Source organism: Plutella xylostella, chromosome 6 (genome assembly GCF_932276165.1).
Source record: "Plutella xylostella chromosome 6, ilPluXylo3.1, whole genome shotgun sequence".
NCBI classification, from domain to species: domain Eukaryota; kingdom Metazoa; phylum Arthropoda; class Insecta; order Lepidoptera; family Plutellidae; genus Plutella; species Plutella xylostella.
In genome coordinates this window covers 10,997,327-11,017,118 of record NC_063986.1, presented here as the reverse complement: position 1 = coordinate 11,017,118, position 19,792 = coordinate 10,997,327, and the positions used below count along the sequence as shown (strand labels likewise).

General features: G+C 42.1%; 2 protein-coding genes across 2 annotated transcripts in view; one reads left to right on the top strand and one right to left on the bottom strand.

The window, feature by feature from the left end:
• LOC105388502 (adenomatous polyposis coli protein) overlaps positions 1-9,269 on the top strand; it is a 28,800-nt gene extending 19,531 nt beyond the window's left edge. The window contains exons 6-14 of the mRNA XM_048621864.1: positions 37-167; positions 730-845; positions 1,126-1,214; positions 1,388-1,425; positions 1,654-1,868; positions 2,068-2,139; positions 2,420-2,499; positions 2,885-3,012; positions 3,509-9,269. Coding sequence (XP_048477821.1) covers positions 37-167; positions 730-845; positions 1,126-1,214; positions 1,388-1,425; positions 1,654-1,868; positions 2,068-2,139; positions 2,420-2,499; positions 2,885-3,012; positions 3,509-8,046 — 5,407 coding nt within the window. The 3' untranslated portion in view covers positions 8,047-9,269. The remainder of the gene's footprint in view (positions 1-36; positions 168-729; positions 846-1,125; positions 1,215-1,387; positions 1,426-1,653; positions 1,869-2,067; positions 2,140-2,419; positions 2,500-2,884; positions 3,013-3,508) is intronic.
• Positions 9,270-13,308: 4,039 nt separating this feature from the next.
• On the bottom strand, positions 13,309-18,936 carry LOC105384915 (zinc finger protein 569). The gene is made up of 7 exons (XM_038119793.2): positions 18,771-18,936; positions 18,125-18,522; positions 17,830-17,928; positions 17,283-17,744; positions 16,373-16,585; positions 14,603-15,387; positions 13,309-14,307 (listed from the first exon to the last, which is right to left on the bottom strand). Exons 2-7 carry the CDS (start codon positions 18,388-18,390, stop codon positions 13,931-13,933), a joined length of 2,202 nt encoding a protein of 733 aa, XP_037975721.2. The 5' UTR covers positions 18,391-18,522; positions 18,771-18,936; the 3' UTR covers positions 13,309-13,930.
• Positions 18,937-19,792: the final 856 nt, after the last annotated feature.

Here is a 19,792-nt window from a genome sequence, read left to right as displayed (position 1 = left end):
ACACTACACCACTCTTATACCACCTTACCCCCACAGTCGCATGACCTCGGGCTGCATCTCTCCGAGCGAGCTGCCCGACTCGCCGGGCCACAGCGCGCCGCTCAGCCCGCGCCCGCCGCCCGACCGCGACGAGCCTGATGATGATCATGATGATGACTCTCATGCAGGTACACCGGAGTTAACAACACCCTGTAGCAGTAGCAGTACCCACTGTCGCATGACTCACTAACACCCTGTAGTAGTACCCACAGTCGCTCTCATAAAGGTAAACCGGAGTTAACTAAGGTATACCCTGTAAACATGTGGCCCGCTGTGCCCCGTCATAGTGTGCGATAAAATGCGTAGAGAGCGTTTCATCAAAAAAAACATCTGAAACAAACAAAAACTACCCTTATGCCAGGTGTGTGTAATAAGGGTTTTGACAGATGTATTATTCGGTGAAACGGTCTCTGAGGTAAGTATACATACAGCCTGTACATTTAAAAACAGACGCCTCATGTGCGAAAAATCCTTTGTGATATGGTGGTTTTTTGTAATAAATTGATTCTACAACTGAAACCAAATTTGGGCCGTATGTGACAAATCCTTTATTAATAATGTTCACGACGAAATACCTAAACTAAACTTATTCTATTGTTCTTAGCCTAGGTTTATCGTCATGAACAAATATGTGTTTCAATGGTTTTTTATCATTCTTTCTACAAGCTAACATTCCTCATAAATTCGCAGACGAGCAGCATTCTGTGTTCGAGGAGCGCGCCACGACATTCCTAGTTGAAGACACTCCCGCCTTCTTCTCCACCGCCACGAGTCTGAGCAACCTCACCATTGATGATGACCCCAAGGTACGGATCAGCATCATCATCAGCCCATACTTCATCCACTCATAGGCTTCTCTCGAAGAGCACAACATGTCAGTTTATTATCTCCCACAGGACGTTTAAAAACTCAGGTCGTCATTCTGAAAGAATATTGCTTTTACGATTATTGGAAAAGTCTTTCTTACCATAGTAATAAAGCACTTGTGTTGGAATTCGATTCTCATTTAGTAAATTAGTTTAATCAAACTCACAAGCAGTAGACTAGAAAGAACAGTTTTAAAATAAATCCGTATTTGTTTTGCAGCCAAGTCGGCGTGACAAGTCTTCGTCTCAGGAGGATCACAACACGACCGCTTCCAGCAATCACACGGAGTTAGGTGCTCATGATGACAGGTAAATATCCAGATTACTTATGCACCATCTATGATCATATTATTATTCAGTCGCTAACGCTGACGGTTTTTAAAGTTTTTATTGTAAGCACTAACACTTGATGGACCAGAAATCACTCATTGACAAATCTTTACGGATAACACGGATATTGATAATGGTTATACATTTTTCAGATCTCAAGAAAGACTACCGAAGGCTGACATCGCTAAAGGTAAAATAATTTTAACTAATACATATTTACTATTTTGAATGAAAGAAATAATTTATTCGCCTTCAGATTACATAATATAAAGGAAAAATATAAAAACACAAATTAGGTTCACAGACTAGACAATAAAAATGCTAAAGCAATATCTGTACTGTCCAATGCTGGAAATAGGCCAGTCCCAAGCGCCACAACAGTCCTCTGTCACTCATCGATTATTTCCAATATCCGCAGGCTCCCAAACCCCAGGCGCGGACACATGCACAATCTACTTCACTGAAGACACCCCAGCCGTGCTATCTAAGGCGGGAAGCAATTCCAACCTGTCTGTCCTGTCGATCAACTCTACGCCAGCGGGCGCGAGGGAGATAGCTGATACGAGTGACAGCTCGAATTTAAGTGATGCTGATGGATTGTTAGAAGAGTGCATACAGAAGGGTATTGCTCAGGTATGTGTGATGTTATATGTGGGGACATTTCGCCTGTTGTAGGGTGTCGGATAGCCATCTATCTACATAGATAGATACATAATCAGTTCACGCTACGCAAGTCTGTTCTTAGTCTCCACTCGACAACTCGTTTACTCCACCCGCTCATTGGTTCTTCGGCAGATATGACAGGATAATTGAGTGAAAATTCCTTCCACAGGTGGTAAAGAACAAGGGCCCTCCATCAGACGCGGGCTCCGGCCATCACTTCATGGCCAGAGATGGACCTTATGTGAGTATTACTTTCCATTAGCTACAATCCTCGTCTGCTGGACATAGGCGTAGCATAACCTAAAGTAGTCTTCAGGAGAATCAGAAATCAGAACTCACGATACTCGCTAGTTCAGTCACTACCGTTTTACGCAAGATTTGTGTGTTTGTACTACTCTAGAGAGTTCCCCACAACGGTTATCGGTTATTCGGCAGATACTTATGCCTGAACTCACTTGCAGTATTTTTTTTTCAAATATATTGACTGTTATAGTTATTAATTTGAATGATTTTATTTTCAGCGTTCCATGCCTCCGTATTTGAGATCATCGACAGAAACCGTAAAGATGTCTCATGACTTCGCAGCCAACATCCGCGACAGGTATTCTTACTAATCTTATTTATTTATTATCAATATCTTTGTTGTGGCGATTAATAAAATAATAAATGAGTCTTTATCTGTAAACGTGCAATCGTTAATACACACTTTCATATCAAGGCCACCAGATTGATAAAAAATATATTTAGTCTACTTTTATTAGTCAAAATATCAGTTAGAAAGTGTACGAAAATACACTAAACGGTTTGTTTATAGACACAAACGGATTTTATCATAAGACATTAGACATTTTATTTCTGGTAAGGTAAAAACCTGTGGTATTTTAATTATGTAAATGTGTTTTTATCGCAAGAAATGTTGAAGATGGACAAGTTTTATTAACTTCATAGCATCATTGTTTATAATACAATCTCCATTATATCCACAGTCGCACGCCGAGCTCGGAGCGCCGGCTGTCTCAGGAGGAGAGCCCGCCGCCGCCGCTGCCGCCCAAGACCAGCTTCCCGCCCGCCCCGCCGCGCCCGCCGCCCATCGACGACGCGCACGCGTTTGAAGGTATAATTACACAAACTTTTGTATGCTTTAACCCTGAACCGTTTGCCACTAGGCTACTAGGCACTAGGCTTGTAATTTTGCGTTGGTTTTGGCTCGTAATTCAAACAATGTATGGCCCTAGTGCCTTGTTAAGGTTTACATAGACTGTCAACCTGTAATGATCTGTACCTACTTTGTATGTTTCTATGTGTATGCAAAAAAGAGTTTAAATAAAATAAATAAATAAGGAGTAAATATAATAAGTGAGTAAGGAGTAAATAAGTAAATGAAATTGGATGACTTCGGCATCAGCCAAAGTTCTAGAACGTTTTTGAATTCTCTCGTGTCATAAATAGAAAACGGACTAAGCAAAATTTAATGCAGCGAAACAGTAGGCTGGTCTATTCAGCAAGAAAGCCTTCGGTAATAAAAAAAAAACAAATACTTACCAATAAAGATAACTGAAATATCGATTGAATCATTACCATCAATACTTACTTCCATTCTTCCTTCCCAGGTCGCAGACACGAGAGCCGTCTCCCAATCAAGTCTCAACGCAACTCCCGCGAGAAACCCAAACTACCGGCCACTTCCAACCTCGCTCGAAACGATTCACTCAGCTCTCTGAGCCTCGACTCGTTTGGCTCCACCGACCGGGAGATATTCGAGAAGACCGTCAACGCCGGCCTCTGTAGTCTACACCCGCGGGCACGGGAGGAGAAGGCACACTCGGTGGAACGACCTACGGAACACACTCGGCACAACCGCCAACACAAATCCTTAGACCGCAGCGATAAGATTGTCCCACAGAAGCAAAAAACAAAGGATGCGGAGTTCGAAAAGAATTTAGCGTCCGGGGCGTATAACATCAAACCGACGGGGAAAGTTAAGAGACTGGAGCAAGAGTTTGGTAATCTACATGTGAGTAGGTCTCCGTTCTCTTATCACGGTGATACGTCGAATTCTCTAGCTTATCTCATGAGGACGAGAGGGCCAAGGTATTTCCAGGACGGCCCGCCTAGTTTACCAGCTAGAATTGACAAGGAACGAAGCAACTCGCTTAGCTCTCTAAGTAATGATTCTTTCGGATCGACTGATAAGGAGGCGTTTGAGCGATGCGTCCGTATGGGCATGTCTAAAGGGTTAACGAAGAAAAAAGATGATGGAAAGATGCGAGTGCGAAGCGACGATAGATTAGAAGTGAGAGAGACGCATCGGTCGCGACAGAAGCCGGCTTCGAGCAAAAACAAGCGTGTAGAAGAGTTCACAAGTGCTATGACGCGATCGCCGTTTTCGTACCACGGTGACACTACTACTATGTCGCTCGCGCATCATTCGAGAATGAAGGCGCATTCTTCTAGATTGTTCGACGAAGGCCCTCCGAGCCTGCCCGCTAGGATAGACGCGCCTCCCAGGCAGTTGGAACGAAGCAACTCGCTGAGTTCTCTAAGTAATTGTTCGTTCGGTTCTACGGATAAGGAAGTGTTCGAGCGCTGCGTCCGAATGGGCATGGCTAAAGGACAATCTAAGAGAAAGGACGACGAGAAACTTCGAGTAAGATCCGACGATCGATTAGAATCGCGGGAATTACGGGCTCGTAGACGCAAGCCCGACGGGCAGAGCAAGCTGGCTCTAGAATACAAAGATAGGTCGCTTATAGAGGAGGTGAAGCCGAGTGTTTTGTCAAAAAACGTCCAGCCGCCGTCTGCGCCCCGCGCGCGCGCAGACGGAAGCGACGGCCGCGCGCCCCCGAGAAGTGGGTCTGACGACAGACTACAGGCTAACGCCGAATATCGGTGTGCCTCCGAAATAGACTCCGCTTTTGACCCGTCAGAAACCCTGAATAAGACGAATGACTCGGAACATTCGGTCAACACGACTGCAGAGTCAAATCACGCAGAATCGGATGTATTGAATAGATCGAATGAAATGCCGACAGTCGATTCAGGGAATACGACTTTCGAGTCGACGGAGCTGAATGAAATGACTCGCTCGAACGAGTATTTAGCGCCGAAATCTGCGAATACGACGCTAGAGTCTGAAGTGAAAGACGAGCTGAACCGTTCCAACGAGTCGTACGCTGATGTTCTGGACGGCTCGTGGAGCGATGTCGGATCCCCACCTAAACACTACGAAGCTGGGACACTGACACGCAATAAGAATAAACTAGAATGGACCGACATTAAGTACACAGAAAAACCAGCTGACTATGATGACGCGTCCAAACACACAGATACGTGGAATGATAATACGTGCCCTGATGACGTCACTTTCCCGACGATCAGCGGGTCAGTCCACATGGTTTCTTCCATCAGAAGCGAGGTCGTCGACCCCACAAACGCACTTCCAGATTTGCTAGAAAAGAGTGAAATCACCAGCATGTCATTCTCCAGACCAGATTTAACTAACAAACTCGACAGACAGTCCCCAGACCACGTGATGCCGATGATAGAAGATCACTACGAACACGACAGAATGCTCGACAACATTCCCGAACCCAGCTACATGTCATTAGCAGACGATACCGAACCGAAGTTCGATTCGATTCTATCATCGGCCATTGAGAAAGAAGCGGCGAGATTGGCCGCGCAGCTAAAATGCTCACAATTTAACGGAATGGATACCAGTGTGACGTCATTAAACTCTTTAGACTTAGACAACATCAAGCCTCCATCTAACTTAGGCAGTCTACTGTCTTTAAGCGCGTCAGGCCACTTCGACGATACATCGACGCAAATGTCCAAGAAGTGTTCACAGAAGAGCCGAAAGAAGTCTTTGCCTCATTCGCTTATGGTGAAACGGGCCCTGAGCCACTCATTCCACATTGGCAGTAGTGAACATCTGGACAGTAACCCCATGAGTTTAATAGGAGATATGAAGCCTCCGTCAGAAATGGAGCATTTAGATATGGAAAGCAGTATGGTTTCCGTATCAAGCATAGTATCAGAAGTAGCAGACGCTAAGGAAAAAACACCAGTTGTGTTTGACTTTAAGCAGCCAGTTCAAGACTTCCCTATGTGCAGTCACTTGACGAATGCCTTCCAAGACCTAGATCAGGTCAATCCACCGTCATTATTTGACGAGATGGCAGAGTCGACTGTAGAAATTGAACAGACGACGGCGCATCAAGTGTATGAGGATTGCTTATCAACGCTGAATGTCGTGACGGATATACCTTCAGGCTCTGAGAATTGCACCCCGCTACCCTCAGATATGAGTAGTGTAGAATCCACTCCGAAGCGACAAAGATACTTGACGCCAAAAGAGAAACGTTTAGTAGCTAAGGACAGATACCAAACGTATACAATAGCAGACCCGGCAGCGGAAAGTGACGTCACACTTGCAGTCGACACTGAAACTGACGAGTTCCTCACTTGGACGAAATCCGAGAGCGATTCCAGATCCGACGACTATGTGACTGCAAATTCAGAGGCCAAGACTAAACGACGTATCAGTGCGAAACAGAGACGCATGGAGGACAGAGCGAGATATCAGACGCAAACTGTGGATATAACCAATATAATCACGCAGAATGGTAGCATAGATCCTCAGATAGCGGAGTTACGGGAGCGGTTAGCCGCGAAGAAGACCATGAAACAGAAGCGGGTAGAAGACGCGGAGAGGTTTAGAACCAGGACTTTAAGTGACGACGTGGCGTCGCCCGCGCGGGAAGACGCTGTCGAGTCTACCACAGGATACGACAGCCTGTCCTCCGCTGAACTAGACCAGCAATTACTAGAAGGGCCCCATGATGATGACGAAGTTACCTCAACGCAGATGCTAACCTACACTAAGACTTTCGGCCAATACCTCCCCGTCATAGAAAGCCCAACGACCATCGATCTATGCCTGGTCAACAATCTTAAAAACATAGAAATGACCGCGTCGTACAGACGCGCAATGCAAAATGACCTCAAAAACAACCCGAGTAGCAGCGACTTTGCGAGCTACGAGGGCGACAGCCACTCGGAGGGCCGCGTCCACTCGGACTCGGAGACAGACACGCCCGCCGTGAAGCCGAAACCGAAGATCACCAAACCCGACCTGAGACGCGACGAGAGTCTAGACTCCAACGAATCTATTGACAAGGAACAAGACGGACCCAAAGCGATCAGAGGACGGAAGAAAGCAATGTATGTGTCGCCCTACCGACGCACCACCGCGCCCGCCAAGCGCCCCGCGCCGCCCGCCAAGACTATCCAGAAACCCGCCATCACTAAACCCCTCGCCAAAGCTCTGAGTGCCAAACCCCCCAGCAAAACTCCAACCCCTACAAAAGCCACCAGCGCAAACACGTCCCCTAAGAAAATTCCCCCAAAGTCGCCCTCAAAAATTGCACAGAAGCCGATGTCTATTCCGTTGGCGAAGCCGCTGCCTTTAGAGAGGCAGGGCACGTTCACTAAGGAAGAGAGCTCGGTGCCGGCCAGAGACCTGCCGGTGCCTGAGAGAAGCAATGTACAGAGTCGTCTGGTGAAGGCTGGTACTCCCACCAAACCGGCGCCCACATCACCCAGCCGCCTGCCGCGCGCCCGCCCCGCTCTCACCAAGGCAGCAAGTGGTGACGCTAAGAACCCGCCCAAGAAACCCTCCCCTAGACCCTCCACCTCTGGCATGCGGCCTTCAGCTTCCAACCACAGCCTCCAGAGCAACGACAGCGGGAAAACTGTCACCGTCAGTTCCCGCGGCTCCCGCCAGGGCAGCACCGGCAGCGTCCATTCAGTAACCACAGCAAAGAAAGACATTGAGAGTAAAATCTCTGGGCTGTGGAAGAAAGTGGAGCAGTGCAAAAAGCAGTCGCCGGCGAAGCCCGACAAGCGAGTGTGGATCGAGGCTGAGAAGCCAGACCCAGAGCCGCCGAAACTCATCAGGAGTTCCACCTTCGACCAGCCGAAGCAGCAGGCGCCGGCCGCGCCCAAGCAGAAGACCAGCATCGGCATCCGCGTCAGTCAAATACCCAGTTTAAGGCCAAAGGCACCGGCCCGCGCCGCGCCCGCCGCCGCCGCCGCTAGGAAACCAACCCCCAAAGTGTTTGCAAGGAAACAGCTGAACGGATAAACTTAAATGATATTTTTGTACAAAGTGTGTAGGGCGAGTTGTATGTGATTTGTGCGCTATCGGTTAGGAAAATTATCGAGTGCTTCAACCCTATGGATTGAATGTTAGGCGGATTGATTTTCGATTGATCGTATCGTAAGATCATGAGTAAATAATTGTATGTATTGTGGTATGTAAAATTTGTATTAGCATCAAATATTTTGAAAACATTTCATGTCTTATTCGTATAGGTTTACAGTGATTTACGTTGTCAAAAATTATGAAAATATTTATTTCAGTAGGTACTTATGTATGTTGAGCAATTCAATTGAGTTTATTCGTAGTTTTATAAATATATCTATGTATTTTGTATGCGTTGAATGTTAAAAGATGATTTTTCTTTATTTTTGCATTTATTTTGGTGAACAATAAGTAATATTTTATATTGTTCAAAGTTTAAGTTTTCTTGACTTCAACTATTGTTTATCGCAAAGAAATGTCACAATTATATTTTACCTTATAAAATAAATAAATAGCTAAGTACTTTCTTATAGCTTACTTAAATGTAATGGCGTAAATATTTACTTTTAATACGACAGTAATTTCAAGAAATATTTTTACACCAACGATTTTTAAACAATATGGATGTTACAATGAGCTGAACAATATTTCAGGTGCGGAAACGTGAAGTTTCCTTACTCAAATATAACTAGTTAGTTCATCGTTACATCCTTCATTCCAGATCATTTGTAAATAGATTTTTCACTAAAATACTACATAGTTTTTAAGGTTATCACGAAATTTGTATATTGTAGATGTCATCGCTTTACATTCAGAGTAAAATAGCGTTCGCATCCTGAGAATGCGTCGTTGTGTTACTTCTAGTCAGTTTTATGTTTAGAGACCCCGGTGTTAGTTTCGGCTCTAGATTAGGACGTAATTTTCATCTTTTCAATGTTATCGTAGGATTTTTCAAATCTGGCTTCCTATTATCTTAAATAAATAGAATAATACGCGGGTTTCTGTCTACCTAGTTACCGATACAATTTACATTCTTAGAGTCCTCATTTTTACCATCATGATAGAATAGTAAATATAAGCTAAATATTTCGTTGTACTTAGATATTCTTGTTTCGCCATTACTCATCTCTTACTCATCTGTAAGCCAGTATAATAAATAAGTTACATAGATAGTTAATAAGGTGCATATTTCATGATAAATAAAGGAAGTATACTTACCTGAAGGATCAGTATTTTATTTTTTCCTGCTATAATCCATCGTACCTACTTATCACTTTTAGCCAACCGCTTAGTTCTTAAGTGCCAGAGCAAGACAGCAATAAATTTAAATGTTTGGTGCAAGCCTACAAAAGATCAAAGAGCCACGTTTCTGTAAAAAAAACAAGTAATTGGAACTAGTCAGATTGTTTATTCAAAATGTAATTGTAAAGAGTTTTCCATTCATTTGGAGTGGTTCCTAAATTTAAGACAGAAAATTAAGCATACATTTTTTTTGTAAACATTCACACGAATAAGATATCAATAAAATTCCAATAATTTCATGAAATAGCATTAAAAAACCCTTAAAAGTCCCTTATTAAACTAACACAATTGTTCTTATCATATGAATTATTGATTGTAACAAGTTAGATGCTTCGGAAAATTCAGATGTATAAAAATATGGTTACAATACTATAGAGGTAGAAACCACTAAGGAACTATGTAATGTGCTATAACTTGTTACAACACTGCAACACTGCTTCCAACTTTCAGCCATTTTCATATTTTTTGTTAATCTGCGCGCGTTGTACAACTGGTGTTAGTAAATCTGTTACGTTGGTGATATAGTCATCGACTAATAAATGATATTACGAAAAAATAATAAGATCGCTACTGAATACTAAAATCTGAAGACTGAAAAAGTATTTACCTAAGTATCTTGTTATTCTGATTTTGGGATTCCCTTTCAATTTTAGATTTATATATAATCATGTTGATATATAAATGAATGAATAAATAATTGATATGAATAAATAAATAAATAAATTTTCCGATGCATCTAATATTATTAACATTGTATATGGAGGTACAAAAGATAATAAACTTATGTCTACATTAACTGTAATATGGAGGCATATGGAGGTAGTTCGTCGTCTATTTTATTGGTACTTCTTCATGTATAAAAAACAATAATTCACTTCAAAAGTAACAGAGCGAACGAAGTAATAATAGATTTTACGCAAAAATCACTACCAAAAACAGTGGCAATAATGAACGAATACTAAAATTATAAACATTAAGAAAAAAACTCATTTGATAGTAAATAATGAAGCAAAGTAATTTGCAAAAATATTAGAAACAAAACAAAATAATAATGTAAAACACGTTCAAAGTAAAAGCTACAGACCTATAACATTATGCAAGTTCAAAAGCTTTACAAGTTTTTTTTTTTTGCATGAATAGCTTATTTTTACTATGGGCTGGTTTCGATAATAGTTTTTACACAACTGCTTCAAAACGCGACCAAGACATCTACCATCCTGTGGCATTTGTAAATTAATTACATACTTAATGAAAACAATTTTTTGACTTTGAGCTGTTGCATTCTGGGTCGCGCTTTCCACAAAAGAACTACTAACATCGAGATAAATACGAGTAGATACACAGAAATGTAGCGGCCGACTAACCGGCCATCTTTGGAATTTAGGTACCTATTACATTTATTAAACATTACAGACATTTAAGTTTTACATTACGAGTGACATCGAAACCAGCTAAACCTTAACATTAACAGTTTTGAAATGGAAAATTTTAATTTTGTACACAGATCGGGTATTGAGGTAGTATTGTGCAACCTTTTCTTCAGAGCAGGCAACTGTCGGTACTTATCCAAAGTTAACATTAGCATCTCCGTAAATAGAACCACAATACCCTGTGTTCGAGTCTAACCTAACACCTACTAGCTAGGACAATGATGCCGCAAGAGGCTGGAAAACATTTTCATCTCATCAATTTTTTATAGGTAAATGGATACAAACATGTGGGAAATATTTAAGCATTACAATTTGTTGCATGAAAATGCAAGCAGCAAAAGTGAGTACATATTCCCTGTTTAGGAATATTGCGTGAATGTTATTTTAGTGAATTTCAGAATTCATGCTGAGAATTGTTTCGTCCCTCTTGCGGCTAAGAATAACACCAAATAGGAATATTTCCAGTGATTATCAATACAGAGATTTGAATAAAACTATTGATTAATAAAGCCTCTTAGGAGGTGTAGACAGCGACCGGACTCAATGCAAGTTTATGGTTGGGTTATCTGCCTTATTCTGTAGGACATAAGCTTGCACTGTTCTGTAGCGTTTTTTTTTACATTTTTTTGCAGCACAGCTCCTTAACACGTTGGCCGCCGTAGCCGTGGGATACACCGCCGGGCTACGTTAGACCAACATATTAAACCTATTGTTGAAGAAACTCAAAAGTTTTCATTTTCATGACAAGCTGTCGCGCTGAGGCCCGCGGGCTAACCAAGTGCTCCTATCAGTTTCATTTTCAGAAACAAGCATCACTTTATGCTATCTCGATTAACATACATTTTCTGCATTTTGTTCGCTCAAAACTACCTTTTCGGCAATGTCAAAATCTTGTGTAATGTTATTGTATTTCATCATTTGTCAATTTCGGGTCCAAGCCTGTGATCCAGGTGTGTGGGTGTCGCCAACTGTTGGCGTAAATCTTCCGTATATCTCGACGACTTTTAAGTCTTACAATATTCGAAGTTCACTATAGTTCTATAATAGCTAACAGTCTTTGGATACGATTATCACTAAGACCCCTCTTTAAATTCAACCTTGTAAATAACCATCCCCAAAATATATTTTGGGGATTTTATTCTCTTCAAATACGTCAACGTCATAATTTCGCAGTTCATTTCTGCAATAATTAGTAAAAATATGTCTCGTGATTTGGTTCAATCTGTTTTCAAATTCATTGTGTTCTGAGCGCATGTGGTCACACTATGTTTAGCGGTGCACATCTCGATTTATCAATATATTCGTATTTCTTGACTTGAATGTTTCTCGACCACATGCGCAACCCACACTGCGCACAGCCCGGATAGAGTCGACCGACGACGTTCACGGAACTGTGGCAGGGGGCAGTCAACTGTTTTTCGTGTTATTATTTCCTCCGATAAATAACAAAGTTTGTACTCGTTAGCCTTACACAATCTAAACTTACAACTATAAATATACATAAAAATATCACAGCACTATCGATTCACTTACTCTAGCGGCCATGACGCTTTGCATCATAACCTACGTTTAAAAATAATTAAAACAATAAAAGGAATCGAAAAGAACGCAGAGCGCACCGCCCCTCGGCTTAAAAATGGTGCTTCAACTGAATGCGTATATTCTGTTAAAATATGTTTCAATCCAGTGAGTATATTTTATGTAAAGTATCTCGAAATATTTATGAATTTAATTTAGTAACTGCATGAGTTTAATTCCAAAAGCTGAGTGAGTTAGGTAGCGGTGGCCCAATCCAAGCACACATCAAATTTAAACCATGTATCAAGTGCCGCAAAATCCCAAATATTTACAAAGCCTTTCTCCTTAGCCTAAAACTTTGGATTGTTTCAATGGAAAATAAAAACATTAAAAGCTAAACATTTTGATATAAGAATCGAAGCTGACACAAACTTTAGACATATTCGAGCCTCTACAGGACTCAAGTATCCTGCATTCGCAAAGCGGTTTCATTTCCATACCCGAATTCGAAACAATCATGGAACTCAAAAAAGTATACGACTACTTTATATTTTCCAATTCTCGCTAAGCAAACTTGGTCAGCTAAAGTGTAATTTTGGGGATAATAGCCCTCGATAAAAATTGAGCCTTGTGACTTGACAATACCGATCAATTTCACTTGCCGACTGCATATTAAGCCAAACACCTCGGGACTAGCGCACCGTACAATCACAAATTACATCCATTTTTGGATTTTCACCGTTCTCAATGCTCGTAGTAAATGCATTACGAATCTAAGCCTAAACTATGTTTGCGATCTAATGTTTGTAGATGACATGGCACAACATACTAATCTATATTTTATACGTATTTTTTTTTACTTTTATAGCTTGTTTAGTGGCGTTTGGCGCATGTCTATGCAGACGGAACAGCATCGAAGAATAATCAATATATTTTAAAGTTAATGAGCGGTACTTATATCAGGTATTTACGTGCAACATATATGCATACATGCATATTCTGTTTGTAGCTCTGTAACAAATGAGTCATATTTTTTGTATTTTCTGCGATTTACTAGTTTTAGTTTTAGTTACAATGCTGCTCCGTTGCAAGACATGACCGCTTGCCATCTAACATTCATGTATTTATTATGTTCACTATTTTAACATCTATTATAACTTAAATATCTAAATGAGGTAGCGTTATTATGAAATATATGATTATAAACGTTTGGTGGGATATATGCAGATATATAAATATAACGTGTAACATTAATATATTCCTATGGGTATTGAGGTAGCAATCTTGTCGATTCCGGCTGAGGTAGTAACTAGGCTAGTGGTAATACGCCACTATGACTTGGCAGTATCTGTTATATGTATCAAAAATACTCTTATACATATGTGAACAGTATAGCAATATAATATTTGCACAACAAGACTCTACGGATATCTATATAATATATATTGTAAAATTATTGTTGTATATATGAAATTCAAAGTCATAGTTACCATTTGCCTGTGTATAAGATAGAAAAATACTTTCAACACTAACTCCGACACAAATATTATATCTTGATATACAAAGATGGCTGGAATTCATTGATGCAATCATTGCATTCGGAACCCAATGAAACTGAATAAATTCGCGGCCACCTAGTAGATGTCGGTGGTCAACACCGACAGTATATTCGAGCTGATATTGGGTATATCATCGTAGTTGCAACTCTGATATATTTTCGTGATAATGGGGGGTTCCCACTTGGCGTTGTATTGATTTTCATCGGTTTGTTCGTAGTCGTCAACATTGGTCATGTTTTCGAGTAGTTTGTTTTGCGTTTGCTCCTTGATGGTGAGCAGGGGGTCGATGTGTGGCAACAGGTGGTCGTCGAGGTCGATGATCTGCCCCGCGTAGTCGGAAGCGCTGAGAGCGGCGCCGCGGTGGTTGATGAAGTCTGGTCCGTACTCGCGCGGGTAGCCGTCGCTAGGGGCCTCGGATGCGAGAGTTGGAGTTGGTTCGGGCGGCGTCAAAGCTGGAAGATGATAAACTTGATTAAAGCAAAAGAATGAAATAATGTAGCTGAAGTAAAACGTGTGATAATTATGATAAATGGAGGCGTAAATATTGAATTCTGAAGAAACATAGCCATAGAATATTCTCAACAGAGTTACAGAACAAGCCATCAACCATAAATTGAACGTATTGACTGATTTAGCGAGTGAGGGACCCCTCAGCAGGGAGAAAAGGTTATGAGAAGGGTTCAACATCTCTATCTTAGGCAGTAGTTGCAAGATTTCGACAAAGACAGCGTTTAAAAACATACTAACTTGTAAGCGTAAGCGCGGCATCCCCCTGCTCCTCAATGAAGGCCGCGTCGCCGCCGGCCAGGTCTGTGTTGAACCCCGCGGGCTCCAGGGCTCGCCACTTGCCGCCCGAATGCACGTGCATATAGGCCTCTTCTAACACATCTAGACCCGTTATATCGTTGGCGATCGATTCTGCGACCGACGAGTCGCTAGACTTCTCGGAATATTCCTCAGGAGGCATTTCTTCTTCTATTTCATCAACAACTTTCGCGAGTTTAGACTTTACGTTGCGCGGTTTAGAGGTCTTCTGTGCCTGAGGCTTGGACACAGTCTTCGGGTCAATGTTGTGTATGTTGCGCAGATGCTTGTGCCAGTTCGGATGGCTCGCGAATCTTTTGCTGCACACGACACACTCGAACGGCTTTTCCCCCGTATGCATGTTTACATGCTGCTGTAAGTTCAGGAGCTGCGCGAATCCTTTGCCGCACACATCGCACTTAAACTGCTTATTCTCTGAGTGGATCTTTATGTGTTCTACGAGTCGGTGTTTGCGGCTATATATCTTTCCGCAGATCTTGCAGACATGTAAGACGCTCTGGAAGTGTTGCGTGATGTGTCTGGTCGCCTGGTACTTCTCGGCGAAGGTTTTACGGCAGACGGGGCACGGGAACTCCTTCTTCTTGTGCACGTCGAGATGTTTCTCGCAGGCCGCGAGGTGGCGGAACTCCAGCCCGCACGAGCGACAGTAGTTTTCAATGTTCTTGTGGGAAAGCTGGTGCACGACTAGGCCCTTCATTGTTGAGAACCTGGAAGTGAAGTGGTTTAAGGTCAGCCCTTAATAAATTGCACTAAGAAAATTTAATCTGTTGTTGCACTTGAACTTTTAAATTATACCGATAGAATAAGAAAGCTATAGATTCAAGGTCAGTATCTTAGTTTCAAGTTCCTTTATGTAACTCGGTAATAGGCATTTAAAAGATCAATGGTTTCCGCTCCAACGGGATAAAGTTCAAGGTAAACGAGGGATCCATATCCTAACTTAATTAATTTATGTACCGCGCGGACCCTCCAGGTTTGACGGTTAACAAGAATACTAATTCAGATCTTGTTATTAGAATACATTGTTGTAGGGCCGATGAATGATGAATGGTGTTTGGATTATGATTTACATTTAATTTCGACATCCTGTCGGTAACGTGATCATTGTATGTGAAATCCGTGACCCTCAGATTAGAATTAGAATCGGGCATTGTATTGTATTGATAAAATCCGTTAACCTCTGCTATTGAAGGCAAGATTTAGAGAGCTAAATGGTCGCAATGCTTAAGCTTATCCGTAATTTAAATAGTTTGCCTTGTTTTCGTTATTAATCACAGTTTGAATCTTACCATTAGCTAAGCTAATTCCATCTACAGTTAGTCTAAGCCAACACATAAAGGGGTGTGATATGTACTGAATGTTTTTTTATCATTATGACCATGATATTTTGTCAGATTTCGGCTTTGGTTACTGTTATCGACCCCTAGCTCAAAGACGGAGTCCGGCTATCTTTCTTTAGCTGACTTTGGCGCTCCCATGTCGTACAAAACAATAGAATGACCATCAAACTTATATACTACAAATAACCAATGAATGAGATAAAGTTGTTGTTGAATGCTAGATTCTATTTTGTAAATACATAATTGTTGTACTACCTAGCAATAATCGCGTGTTGGCAATAGCTGTTAAGCATTATTGTTTTTATAATAAATAAATAAAGCTAAATGAAAGAAAGAAAAACGGTCCACTCACTCGACCCCGCATCCCGGCTCGCTGCACATCACTGTCCTCACATCATGCACGTCCCTCAGATGGCTGCGCAGGCTGCTCTCCAGCTGATAGGAGCTGGTGCAGTGGGCGCAGGCGAACACCTTGCCTGCGCCCCCCCCGCCCCCGCCCCCGCAGCCCGCCGCGTGCGCGATCAGCTGGGACAGGCGGCTGAACGAGCGGCTGCATGTGTCGCATCTGGCGAGGTAGTGAAGAATTGAATATCGGTTTATTTGACGTCATCATCAGCAGACTATATCAGTTAACTTCTGGACGTAGGCCTCTCCCAAAGCACACCACTTGATGCGTTCTATAGCTTTCCGTAAACGTAAACGTTTTTATTTGGCGTAAAATTTCATAATTATTTTTCGACAGTCATATATTACTCTACCACCTGGGAATGTTGGAGTAACTTATAGGCAACTTAAGAGTGAAAGTTAAGTAAGTTACCTCTTTATCTGATATCGCAGTAAGTTGGATTCATTCTAAGTTTTCACTGTCGTTTCCAAGGTATAGTAGAAAGTTGAACATGATAATAGAATACTATTAAGAGGGTGGTACATGGAGTGTGAAATGTTCTATGTAACATACCATAAAATAACTCTACTTGTAAAACTTTAATCTTCGAATTAATATGATAGATAGGTGACCTTTCAATGCGTATTTGCGTAACAGGTTATCAGATCATCATCAACAATGACTCTCACGAATTTTAATGACGCAATCAGCAAACAGATAATCCAACTTAACACAAAATGCAAAGCATTGCATTTTATTGTTGAGTCAAATTAAAAAACAGCATTAAATTGATCGCACAGCATGTAAATACAGTAAAATTGTTAAATAAATATAGCTCAGCCAGCAAAATCAAATACATAGAGTGAGGAAAACTAACTTGAATTGATCCTTCATGATGTGATTGTAGCAGTGGTTGGAATATGCCATGTACTTGGAGTATTGGGTGCCGCAGACGTTGCACGAGTAGATCACCTCCTCACCATGCTCTTCATCGTAATGTAAATCAAAATCAGACTTGTTATTGTAATTTTCCCCGCACAGGTTGCAGAGAATGCCCCCGAGCGCAATGCTAGCCGAGTCCCGGTGTTTGTGTTCGATTGACGACTCCTGGAGAGTTTCACCAGCAAAGTGTTTGGTCAAATGTTGGCCTGCTGCCGCCTTATCTGAGAATGTGTCGTTGCAGATCGGGCAGGAGTATGTGAGGACCGCGTGCTGGTCCACATGCTTCTCACAGATGTCTATGGAGTTGATAGTGTCTTCACACTTGTAGCAGGCATACGGGGGGCCACTGTCTTTGTGTATAATTTGGTGGAGTTGCAGTTCTTTCTTGGATGAGAATCTGAAAGAGAATTTGCAATATTAAATAAGTGCTTTTTACATTTTAGCATTTAAACTTTTAAAGTAAGGGCACTAAGAGTACTTACTCTTTGTTGCACGGCGGGCGGCACTTGAACCGGTGCTTGCTCTGTTCATGTTCATTGAGAACTGACTGTTTTGAGAAGGTTTTGCTGCAAATGTTGCACCTGCAATAATTGTAGAGAGTTTAGTAAAATAATACTACTAGTGCTTCTTATATCTAACATGAGTAGTAATTTTTTGTTGACTTTCATCAAGAATGTATTAATTTTAGGATTAATAAAAATGGTTGATTTTGATTTATTTTAAGTAAATTAAAGCATACATGAAACTAGAGTAGAGAAGAAATAAACAGTTACTGACTTGAATCTGTCCTTGATGACATGTGCAGTGTAGCAGTGCCCGCGGAAGCTGGAGTAGCCGGGGATCTCTTTGTAGCAGACCACGCATGTGTACACTATGTCCTTACTGGCCGTGGTGTGGGTCACGTAGTGGTCATCATAGTCCTTCTTGTTGCGACATGTTATCTTACAGATGTTGCAGAAAATGCCTCCAATTATGTCGATTGTCGTGAGTTTTAAGTTTTTTGGGGTATCGTTTTTGGGGTTTGCTGGGGACGGCGGGGCCATGGCTGCGGGTTGTGGGGCACTCTAGGGGTATTCCATTTAGTTGGGGGGTTGTAGCGATCTTGTGGAGATGGTGGACATTGTTCCTGCTATTGTGGTCATCCTAGCGCCGCGCCGCTACATGCTGGTCCGCGCCTGCAATCAACGTGAGCCGTGAGGGGTGTCGCCTACGACCTTGACTAGTATCCTGAATGAAAGCAACGCGATCGATACGCCACCCGGTTATTTATAAATAAGAAACCCAACATCGCTTTAGATAACCAACCACGAACGTAGAGATAAGAGCTGCCTCGTTTCAAGAATACAAGCGTCTTCGTTATTTGCTGATAAGCAAGCTAACACCAGGTTCCGCCTTTGTTATGTTAAATGCAAGAAATACTCACTTGTTCGTATGAAAACTGAGAGGTATGATAAATCGGTACACTACAGCTTACATTTTAGGTCAGAACAGCACAAATTAATTCATAAATTTAATTAAAATGTAATGCCGGATTACAAACAACGCCAAGAAAACGTGTGGAATTTTGACAGCTAAATGAATGAATGAATGAAATATTAGTTCATTCGTTCACAGTTTCGCACATTTTTTCCGTGGTGCCATAGACCACGATGAGTGCGTTTCCTATGCCAACCTGCCATAAAATGCCCAAAATAGTTTGAACCAAGCTAGTTTTGCGGTTTCACGGGCGTGTGAATGCGTCCGTGGGTGCGGTACGCGGTACGGCCTTGTTATGTGCCTTGTACAAGGCTCAATAAAGTTCACAATCGACTGGACTGCAACTCGGGGCTCGTGTAGTGTGTGGGCGATGACGGATTTGTCCACGGAATGGTTCGGCTCGCGGTGCGTGTAGTGAATGGGGTGCTTAATTCATTGTTAAAGACCTATTTAATCGATCTATTATATATATTTAAGCACTGCTAAAAACCCAACCAATCAATTTTCAAAATTGGTGTAAGTAAATACCTACCGACCTACCTAACAGTAAATCATAAAAAGTCTTTGCAAAATCGCACTCTTTATTATCATGACTTTTTAGTTGGACTGGTGGTGATTTGGTAAATTTGGCGAATATGATATACAGCAACGGAGGGGCGAGCCCGGTTTTCATGCAAATACTCCATGGCCTGCCCGCACCACGGTCGCCGTGAACAGCTTCATCAAGATTCAAGACGCATAACCATAACGCCACTCAAGTCACCCAACCGCCCGCTCCGCCCGGCTAGCTGTTTTAACGACGAATCGAGAGACTGAAGGCGCCGACATACTAGCGGACGCTGCTAAAGCTGAACGACAAAGACGTCCGAGAGCGATCTGGCACGAACTTTCCCAAAACACCGTGCACACTATCAGTCGCGGCTGACAGCCGCGTCCGTGCCGCGTCCGCTAATGTGTCGGCGCCTTCAG

What these genes read in the sequence shown, in the direction of transcription:
- LOC105384915 (XM_038119793.2), bottom strand. Translation starts at nt 18,390, where the DNA reads ATGGCCCCGCCGTCCCCAGCAAACCCCAAAAACGATACCCCAAAAAAC. An exon ending in CGCCCGCCGTGCAACAAAGA is followed by an intron (nt 17,745 to 17,829) that starts GTAAGTACTCTT and finishes ATTCTCTTTCAG; the next exon opens with ATTCTCATCCAAGAAAGAAC. An exon ending in GAGCCGGGATGCGGGGTCGA is followed by an intron (nt 15,388 to 16,372) that starts GTGAGTGGACCG and finishes CTTCACTTCCAG; the next exon opens with GTTCTCAACAATGAAGGGCC.